General features: G+C 42.3%; 1 protein-coding gene across 1 annotated transcript; it reads right to left on the reverse strand.

The window, feature by feature from the left end:
* Nucleotides 1–1,520: 1,520 nt before the first annotated feature.
* Nucleotides 1,521–9,508, reverse strand: NGDN (neuroguidin). Its single transcript, XM_044662263.1, has 11 exons — nucleotides 9,497–9,508; nucleotides 8,235–8,294; nucleotides 6,123–6,194; nucleotides 4,987–5,124; nucleotides 4,203–4,287; nucleotides 4,060–4,112; nucleotides 3,484–3,607; nucleotides 3,225–3,393; nucleotides 2,332–2,488; nucleotides 2,144–2,201; nucleotides 1,521–1,685 (listed from the first exon to the last, which is right to left on the reverse strand). The coding sequence occupies exons 1-11, from the start codon at nucleotides 9,506–9,508 to the stop codon at nucleotides 1,666–1,668; spliced, it is 948 nt and encodes a 315-aa protein (XP_044518198.1). The 3' UTR covers nucleotides 1,521–1,665.
* Between the last annotated feature and the right edge of the window lie 1,043 nt (nucleotides 9,509–10,551).

Consider the following 10,551-nt stretch of genomic DNA (forward strand, 5'->3'; position numbering starts at 1 on the left):
TAAAGCTATGAAAGTTAGAGGAAACCTGTCTCTATGACACTTACAGAATCAGGTATGGCACAGGACCAATTTGCCATTCATTTCAGTCCTCCACCTAAATCCTAGAATAACCCTCATATCCAACAAGGAAAGGCTCAGGCCTATGTTAGTCCAGGAAAATCCAGATGCAAACTATAGGCTTTAGTCAGGATAACTTCAATTACAGGGGAAAGAGACACATCCATCAACTTGTTACATTTACATCTGTGCCATTGTCCAATAATTCTAGATTATGAAGGAGGAAAAGCCCCAGGCCAGAGGAAATCAACCTCAAGAAATCCATTTCAAAGACTCATGCCCCAGTTAGGAATGTTGGCTTTTTGTTCTAAGATATGCCTAGCCTTTGGGTTTGGCTTCTCTGGCTGTGAGGATCATCATTATCCAGTCTGTTCACAAACTACCAATTTCCTGTCAAATCTCCCTCTTAATTAACATTTTCTCAAAAGTTTCCCCAAACTTATGAAAAAGAATGCTATCCACATCCAGAGAAAGAACTGTGAGAGCAGAAACACAGAAGAAAAACAAGTGCTTGATCACATGGGTCAATGGGGATACAAACTCTAAATGATCACCCTAGTGCAAATATCAATAATATGGAAATAGGTTTTGATCAATGACACATGTAAAACCCAGTGGAATAGCGTGTTGGCTATGGAAGGGGAGTTAAGGAGGGGAGGGAAGGAACATGAATCATGTAACCATGGAAAAATAGCCTAAATTATTTAATTAAAAAAATTTTCCAAATAAAAAAACGTTTTCCCCAAAAAGTCACTCCTCATTCTTATAGATTGTGGTCAACTGAGGCTAAGGAAGCAAATCATTGGTTATAAAAGGAGTATAGAGATCTGTAGAGCACACAGCTGCTTCAATCGTTAACATACCATTTGAGAATCTCTCCTTACTCCATCATTATAGCTAGAAAAGTTTTCCAGGCCCACTAACTGAGTGAATAATTCCAGTCCCCTTTGATCATACCAAGATATAAAGAAATGAGAGAAATCCAGAAGAGGGAAAAATGGGAAAAATTCCATTGCTAAGATAGAAAAGCTTGTCTAGCTTTAATGAGGTAGTTTCATGAGCCACTACTGCCACCTGGTGGCCAACCGGATATATAACACAGGATTTCCCCAGTAAAACCTAAGCCAAAAGAGATAAAGGAGTCTCTTGAAGCAATGAATACTCAAGATGACTGGGAAGAGTTGGCTGTTTGTTGTCTCCAACTCTTCCCTCATTTTTCTAGGAAAATGGAACTATTTTTTTCTTGAAAATTCTCCCTTCTTTCATCCTTATTTCCCTGATTTCTACCACACCAGAAGATTTGACAGGAAATTGGTAAATTGAACAGCCTGGATAATGATCATCCCCATAGCCAGAGGAGCCAAACCCAGCTAGTGAGATCCTGAGCAAAAAGAGGGACCCCAATTTCAATCATTTTAATCAGACACAATACCCATACAATTCATGTCAGAAAGGGACCTTCATTTTAAAAATTAATTTAATTTTATTAATGAGAATATAGTTCTACAAATGTATCCAGAGCAGACAATAACTGAATATAAACAGAAGAACCCCATGGAGCATAAGAGTCCGAGGGTGATATATGTATACGTAAACATACAGAGAAAATCACCGCCGCCTCCGAAAACCTGAAAGGAAGGGAAACCGAGAGTGAGGCAAAAGACGGGGGAAAGCTAAAGAAACAAGAATAAATAAAGCTTAGATAGAAGGGATCAAAATAGACTAGGAGTTAATGCTGTTTATGTTCTCCTGGAATACAAGAGTAGGAGAAGGGGACCAAGGTGAAGGGAAATAAAGGCTCCCTTTCCTTTGGGAAGAACTGAAAAAGAGTCCTGCCCAATGGAATAGAGAACTGACACTGCAACTGTAGGATTTCAGAGATAAGTGACCAAAAGCTCTCTTTGCAAGTGAGGCTGACCATAAGCTTGAGAAATAGGAATAACCTACCCCACCCAAAGGAGATTATTGCCCAGGAAAGGATAATCCCAGAGATCACTGGAAACCAAGACAGTAACTCCTAAAAACTCTGGCAACCTCTGCCCACAGTTCCCACTCAGACCTACCACAGACATAATCACACACTAACCTTTTTTCTTCCTACCCTTCTTAAGCATCTTCTTTCGCTTCTTAATGGGATTTTGGTCCTAAAGATAGATTTTAAGTGAGAGAAAGGGATGATGAGCTCCTCCAGCTGAGAAAAAGTTTATTCCTACCTTATAGGGTCATGCCACAACAATAAGGAATGTTCCCCACTCACCACTTGCCAACTCTCACCTCATCAAGATGGGGAGTTCCTCCTGTCAAGGCACTGATGTCACTGAAGTGTGTGAGGGAATGAAGTTGGGAACTCATGGCATTAGCTCGTCTTCGTCGTCCTTTTTCCCTCTTGCTGACACTCAAACGTACCATCATGCTCTCCTCATACTTGATTCTGCCAGAGGGACATATCATAAGCCAAATACAATATATTCAAGTCAGTTCCATGGTGTCCCCCAGTTACAAAAAACAGAGGGTCACATTTTCCTATAGTTACTTACTTCTTGACTAAACATTTCCTCAGAATTTCTAGAGTAAGTCAGTCAACAAACAGCAATTATCAGGTAAAACCTATAAACCAATAGTCTACTAAAATAACTGTTAGAAGAATCTGTAAGACAGCCTTTCTTTTCCATTTTTATCATCACTGAAATTTATTCTGCCCTCACTATATGCTACCTAAGCAATCAATTAGTCCAGCAGCATTTTATTAAGCACGTTCAATATGCCAGGTCATCAAGCAGATGAGTCAATCTATATCCAAGGCTCACTCAATTAGATCTATTTCTGTTCTCTAAATTTATCAAGTTTTCTCTAAACTACTACTCCTTTGCTATTAACATGGAAAGCCCCAGTAGTAGGTAGATCAGAGATCTACCTCCCACCATACCTCCCCTCCTCCCACCATAGTCTACAATTTCCTCCAGTATGTTGCTCCTAAAATCCCCATAAGATCTCTCACACTAATGTGCTGAGCCTTCATATCCCTCACTCTCTGAAGCTATCTCAAGTCTTTCTCCTGCTCTCTAACAAATACTATCTTTCCTCTGATCATATTAACTGTCTTCATCCAATGCCTTGATGCAGCCCAACACAGAGCAAACATATTTCTCTGGTGACATGATACAGACCTGTGCTGATCCTCCTGGCTCTGGCGAGTGGCATGTGGGTGCCGGGAATCCCGGATCTCTTCAGGGGCATCCGAGTACTGTTCCTTGAGCTCACGGATAACAGAGCTACTCAAGGCCCTCTTCTTGGCTCGTTCCAGAAGTTTCTTTTCACGCTCAGCTTCTGTTTCATCTGTAAAGTAAAACAAGCAATTGTTACCATAGAATGGAGAAGGAAAGATAAAACCAGCAGTCAAACAGAAAAGGCAGGAGTAAAATATACCATAATGTACTGGAACCAAACGTGGTGGGATGTATTTCCTGGGTGCTCCTTTTGTGGCCTTCTTTCCTGAAGCCCCAGACTGCCCTTCCTCAGTTTCTTCATCATCCTCATCCTCAGAACTCAACTACACAAGGAACATATACAGAGGTGTCAAACATGTACCCCAGGAAGTTTCCCAACACTTCCCAGGGTGGCCTAAACTAGACTAAAATATAATTAGGTAACATTTAACAAAACAAATAAAAATATTATAGAAGCTAGATAATATTAATATATAGTTTTCTAAGTCAATATGCATGCAGCCTATAAAGATCCTTTTGTGTTTCTGTTTGAGTTTTATACCACTGTTCTAAAACAACTTAGGAATAAGACTGAGATAACAGAATATAAAGTATGCCCCAAAATATCAGACCCCACACAACAATTCAGGATTCCTGAAGGAAGAGCAGGTAAAAACAGAGAGAAGAAATTAAGCCTGAGAAGTCCATGGTCTTAAATAAGTTAAGGGAGAACAATAATGAGAGGCTTCCAAAAGACCAAGAAACTCCTGGAACTGGGAGTTTACAGGTCTTTTACCTTGCTTATCATATTGCTAGGATGAGGTTTAAATCGGAGTGGGTCATTTTCACCTGAAATGAGAATCCCCAATAAGGAAATGTTAGTTACCAGGTAAATTACTGGCTAAAGGACAATAAGGCTCCCCCTTGTCCCTCACTTACTGAGACTGCCTGTCACTGCTGTCCTCACCAATTTGTCTATTTGATACTTGAGTTTTTGATCCAAAGGACGCAGCTTCTCTAAAACCTACAAAAGAAATTACAGAACCACAGATTTGGAGATAGAAGGATCTCAGAGACAATTTAATCCAATACTCTCATTTTACAAACGAGGAAACCAAGACTGGGAAGTAAACTGACATAGGTCATACTGACTGTGAGAGAGGCAAGATTTACATTCAGGTCTTAGGACTACAGATCCAATGTTCTTTCTACTTTACCATGTTGCAACCAGATAAAACATCAAAAAGTGGGGCAAATGAACAGAACTGTACTCTTCTTCAGATATGGAGTTCAGTGGTGTTTGGAGTAAGGATGACGTGAGTTCAAATCCAGTTCCAAACACTTCCTAGCTGTGAGACTTTAGGCAAGGTCACTTAACCTCTGTATGCCTAGAAGATAGCTAGGTAGCTCAGGGGATAGAATTCGGGGCCTGGGTCAGGAAGGCTTGAGTTCAAATCTAGCCTCAGACTTGTCCTAACTGTGTGATCCTGGGCAAGTCATTTAACTTTTGATTGCCTGACAAAAGGATCCCCAGGAAAAGGCAATGGCAAACCACTCCAACATCCTTGCCGAGAAAACTAGATAGTATGATCCAGGGGTTCTAAAGAGTTGGCTAAAACTGAATAGCATACTCCTTTTGGCTCCCTTTCCTGGGCATTGTTACTAGGCACAGTATAGCTGATGGCAGGACTGTCCTGCCACAAACCCTCTTAGTGGTCCTTACTGTTCGAATCTCCACCAGTCTCAGGATTGTAGGATGTTCCTGGAGTGAACTTCCTGAAGCCTTGTCTAGTATCAGGTAGCTCAGGTCCATCAGGTACATGAGTAACAACTGGTCTTTCACCTCCAAGAAGCTAAGGCCCTGAGTTGGGAAGAATTAGCACACTTTTGAATAAAAGAACATAAAGGGGAAAATAAGATAGACTTGTTCCAAGTTGGAGTATCCCCCCAATCAGGACATACAAAGTTCATTGTTAGTTCCATGGCCAAGAGATGACTATATCCAACCCAAGGCTGAGGATACATGGAAAAACCTACCACAGTGAGCCAGGATGGTGTAAGAGAAACAAAGCAAAATGGGGAAAATAAATGTAAACTCCAAAAACATGGTAGGAAATAGGGGGAAAAAAATGAGACTGGACTAAGGGTGAATTAGGAAGCACTAATAATAAAAAGAATAAGGAGAATAAAGGTACTAACTGGGATCAGCCGTTAACTAAAATGGGCGAAGAAAAGACACACCATAAGCTGCTAGCAAGAAAACTATGACTCCCTTAAACCCACTAAGGTTATAATCTACCAACTTTAACAAGTCCTACTTTAGCCAGAAGCAATCTGACCCTCTCTTTAATTCCTGAAATATTTATTGCCCACTGTACCAATGCAGTACTTTTCATATGTTGCTCTGTACTGTAGCCGTTTATGGATATCCTAGGCCCCAACTAAATGTAAACACTGGACTCCTGGGACAGTAGCCTTTACTACTGTATATCCCTTCATAGGCCCAAGTACAGTGCTTTGCAAATATCAGGCATACAATAAATATCTGCTGAATATATAACATCGACAGCTAAAATTCACAATCAATAACTCAGTTTAAGAAAAGTGACAAAACAAACCAAGTCAAGGTAGCATGGTTTTAAGGGCTATGGTCAATACCATAAGTAAAAACTCAGCAAGCAAACTAGCCAGGCACAGTTGGGTCATGCCATGATCAAATAAGATTTCAGGCAGAGAGAAAAGTAAGAAAAACAATTAAAAAAGGAAAGAACATGAAATGAAAGGAGAAAAGTCAATGAAGAAAGATCAGACTATTCCCAAAGAAGACAGCAAAAACCATGGCAGGGAGTTCCATCTTACTTTGTCTGTACGGTAGGCTCCAGCCTGTACCTTCTTTGTCAGTGCTTGAATTTGTGCTGTTACAGCCACCACCTGCAAAAAGGCCAAAGTAAATAGGGAAAAATACTAACAAGTAGCTTTAGGGTTGCTAAAAGAGGTACTTTCTGAAACACTATAATAGGGCCCGATTTATTTGGTTTGGCTTTTAGTTATCTCTGGTCAACTCCTGCAAAGGAGATCCCACCACACAAAGCCCTAGAGGTCCATCATTTCAGTTACCAAACAACATGAATTCCTCCACAGCAACCAGCAGTCTGCCAGCTTCTCTTTTCACTTTCACAAAAAACAAAAAAACCCACCTTCTGTCTTAGTAATGATTCCATGACAGATGGGCAAAGACTAGGCAAATAGGATTAAGGGACTTGCCCAGGGTCATGTGTTATTTAGAATTTCTAGGGTTCCATTTAGAGGTACTGGGGCTCATTTGAGCCTTAACATGTGTAGATATATGACAAACTTCCTGTGGACATGTGGGGGACTTTGAGACTACATTTTCCGCGATCCAATGGGTTTCTGATTTTGGACGTGACAACAGGAACCAACAGGAACCAACGTAGAGCATGACTTAAATTAGGGGTGGAGCTTGGGCTCTGTCTCTTTCGTATGAAGCAGCCAAAGGAAATAGAAGGCATGGACTGGCAGGCAGTTTGAATAGATCATAGCCAGGAGCGTGGTCCGATTTTATTCTATCAACATGGGCCTAAATAAAATATTAGTTTTCCTCATAATATCAGCCTTTATCATTTTTAATCATTACAGTCACACAGCTGGGAAGTCTCTAAGGCTAGGTCTGAATCAAGATTGTGTGGACTCTAGGTCCAGTATTCTATCCATGTGCCATCTAGTTGCCCCCTCACTTTCTCTTTTTTAGGGTTTTTATTGTTTTGGGTTTTTTTTTTGAGGGGGTAGGAGGCTGAAGAGTGTCTAGATGAGGATTAGGAAGAGGAAGAAAGAGCACATATATATGGAGTCAGCAAATGTTCCCTTATATCAATAGTTTTAATCATGGATGGTAGGTTTGAAATGTATCCTCCAAGAATATAAGGGCCCTACTGTATTTGTTTCTTCTTCAACATCCCAGGGAAAAGACAATCCAAGAATAGTGTTAGGGGATAGAAAAAATTTTCAATTTTTAAAGAAAAATTTTAGTTTTAGAAAAAAATCTATAGTCAAAATCAGACCATGGGTGCCATGCAAACAGCACAAATTCATATAGTACTTTGCAATATACAATGTTCAGCACTCAGGACAGTTGCTTAGAACATGGTAGGCACAGTCTCCTACTAATTTGAATTTCTCACAGTTCACCCATGAGATGGGTAGTATAAGAATTATAATTTCTATCTCATGGATGAAGAAATGGACTCTAAGGGATGAAATGACTAGCAAATACTCATCTGAACTCAAATCTTTTGAATTTAAAGTGTTACTAGCATGGAAAAGAAAACTAGAGGGTTCAGTAGGGCAACAAATGCAATAAAAGAACACTGGACTGGGATTAGGAAATGAGATTATAATATAGCTTTTGCCACTAACTTGAATAAATGATTAAACTTGAGATGCAGTTGTTTATATATATAGTGAAGGAAATGGACATCACTTCTAAGGCCCCTTTCAGCTCTAAAATTTAGTTTCCAAGGGCATAAAGTAAAACCTAAATTAGCCATGTATTCATTAAGCCAATCCAGTTTCTTAAATGCACATCTAACCACATGACACCCTTATTCAGCCAACTCCAGTGGCTTCTCAAGATAAAAAATATAAACTCCTCTTGTAGTTTTAAAATTCCTATAAAACTTTGCCCCAACTTATCTTTCCAGTCTCACTGGTTATTTCCTCTCCCACACTTTGCAATCCAAACAGTATTCCCTCAGTTCCTCAGAGACATTCAATCTCTCATCATCACCATGCCTTTGCACTGGCCTTTCACATGCCCAGAATGCACTCCTTTTAGTTCTGACTAGCATTTTCTTCTGCATGAAATAGTCAGTTCTGGGACAGGGGATAACACTACACATTGAAGTGAGAGATGACTCTTGTTACAAATTTGTACTAAATTGTCATATTGCTCACCTGCTCCTGGAGGTTGTTCAAAAGAGACAGTGCAAGTGGCAGGTCTGACTCTAGCACCTCCTATATGAGGGAGTTGAGAGAAAAAAATTAATATCAAACCATACTATACTAAAACAACTTTCTTCCCTCATCTAAAGTCAAGTTATCACATAAGTTTCACTTGTGAGCTCTATGCCTGCATAGTGTCAACTTCTAAGGTACCCTGATGAACATGGAGCTTCAAGACCAAGCTCCAAATCCCGTGACCTAGATAACATAGGGTTTGGGAGTGTCACCAAAACTGGGAAAGCCTCCTGCTCCTTTCTTCTAACCAGAATATGTTGCAAAGCTGTGAAGCTAACAAAGGTGCCTTATGGGATGGTTGAGTCCCAGTTTTAAAGGTACTAACTTCCTCCATGCCCTTCCCTCTCCATTCACCCCCTTACCAGGTGATTACTGATGGGATGGATAGGTGTCTCTCCTCCACCCCAAAATTCAACGAACCCCCTAAGAAACCCACTTCAGCTGGACACTTTATATTCTGGACCAGATGAAGAGGGCTGGGGTAGGTGTCATTTTAGACTAGATTGAAGTGGGTTGGGTAGTACTTGAACCAGATCAGCGGAGGGTAAGACCAGGCACTTGGATCAGACTTGGACATTTTAGACTAAATAGATGAAGGGAGTCCTTGGGGAGGTAGAGAAACACTTAGCACTTGAGCCTTTGGACTAGGGTAAGTTAGAGGAACAGAAGGGCACCAGGCCTGGGGAAGTAGGGGCACTTTAGACTGAGTTGGGGGGTTGGGGGGGAGTCCTTGGGCAAAGATCAGCTGGGGTCCAGAGAGGCGGCTGAACTAGTTTTGGAGGCGGGAAGGACCCTTGAACCATGCTCCCCTCCCTTTCACCCCCCAGCTCCAGGCGCATTCTAAGCCGGACGTCCTACTCCATTGTAAAAGGCCCTCCCTCGGCTTCGCCAGGTGTCACATCACTTCGAGAATACCCCTCACCCCCACCTTCCCTCTCCACAAAGCCTCTCTTCTCGACTCCTCTCGTTAGCCGAAGGCCGTACTCCCCAGGAGAAGAGGAGATCTCTAGCAAGGGCCCCCATCTATCCCAGAGCCCGCGCTAGGATGGGCCCCGACAGTTTCCTAGTGTTGTAGCGCTCCCCCTTCCGCCGTGAGGGTCTGCTTCCCTGGGGCGTCATCCCGGTCCAAGGTCCAGTGTTTGGAAAAAGGCTCGCGCCCCTGCAGAGGGACAAGGCGGAAGAACCCACGCGACACTCACCGGCGCCGCCATCTTGAGGACGTCGCTTCCCTTCATCCCCTCTCCAAGTCCAATTAGACCAAACCTCGGCGCCGCAGATTTCCGCCTAGAATAGGCGGAGAGATTACAGGGACCAATAAATATTGGCCTCGCTAAATATAAACCAATAAGACTACGAGATGATGCCACGCCCCGAAGAAAAGGTATGAATCCAGCCAATGGAATGAAGAGGTGGGTGATGCACGCAGAGTCAGGAGGGGGAGATATGATCATGAAAGGCCCAGTTGAAAAAAGACAACAACCAGTAGATAACGAAGAGAAGGAGAAATGAAATTTAGAACAACCAATGAGAATCGTAGAAACAAGTGATTGACAGGCGAATGAACTGTCTGGGAAATGGAGGAGCCCAATGAGAAAGAAAAAAAGACTATTGAGCTCCGGGACCCAGAATCCTTTTCATTGCCATCCAATTTGAGTACTGTGTTTGATTCTCTCGCCATTGAGTGTCGCTGTCGCGGCCTGGGCGTCACGCTCACTTTCTGCTTTTCGGGCTCACATCCTCTCCGAGGCCCAGGAGACGCAGCTGACGGGCTTTGTTTTCTCGAGCGAGGGACTACCCAAAGACAGCCCTCTTGCTCCGCTGGGACCCTCATTATGTCAGGAGAAAGCAGAGCAGGGAAAGTCCTCCACGCATTCGGTGGACGCCTCCCCCTCCCCAAGGCGAGCCTGGGGGAGGGCAGTGTTCTAGGAACTGGGGATTCAAAGATAGGGATGAAAGAACAGCCCCTCTTCACAGAAGCTTCTATTTTACTGGGTAGGTAGGGAGCACAGTCTTGGATTTGGGGTCCGGAAGTCCCAAGTTCAAACCCAGCCAAAGAATAAATGTGCTACCCTAGCAAGTCTATGTCCTCCGTCTGCAAAATGTGGGGAATAATGGCACCCCCCCTCACCCCACAATGTAATGAGGATTATACTGAATCAGATTTCAGAAGCACATTAGAGGGCATAGTAGGCCCTTAACAAATGCTTGTTATCTTCCTTGGTTAAGTAGGAGGAAATCCAAGATTTCTTACCAA

The sequence above is a fragment of the Gracilinanus agilis genome, chromosome 2, assembly GCF_016433145.1.
Source record: "Gracilinanus agilis isolate LMUSP501 chromosome 2, AgileGrace, whole genome shotgun sequence".
NCBI classification, from domain to species: Eukaryota; Metazoa; Chordata; class Mammalia; order Didelphimorphia; family Didelphidae; genus Gracilinanus; species Gracilinanus agilis.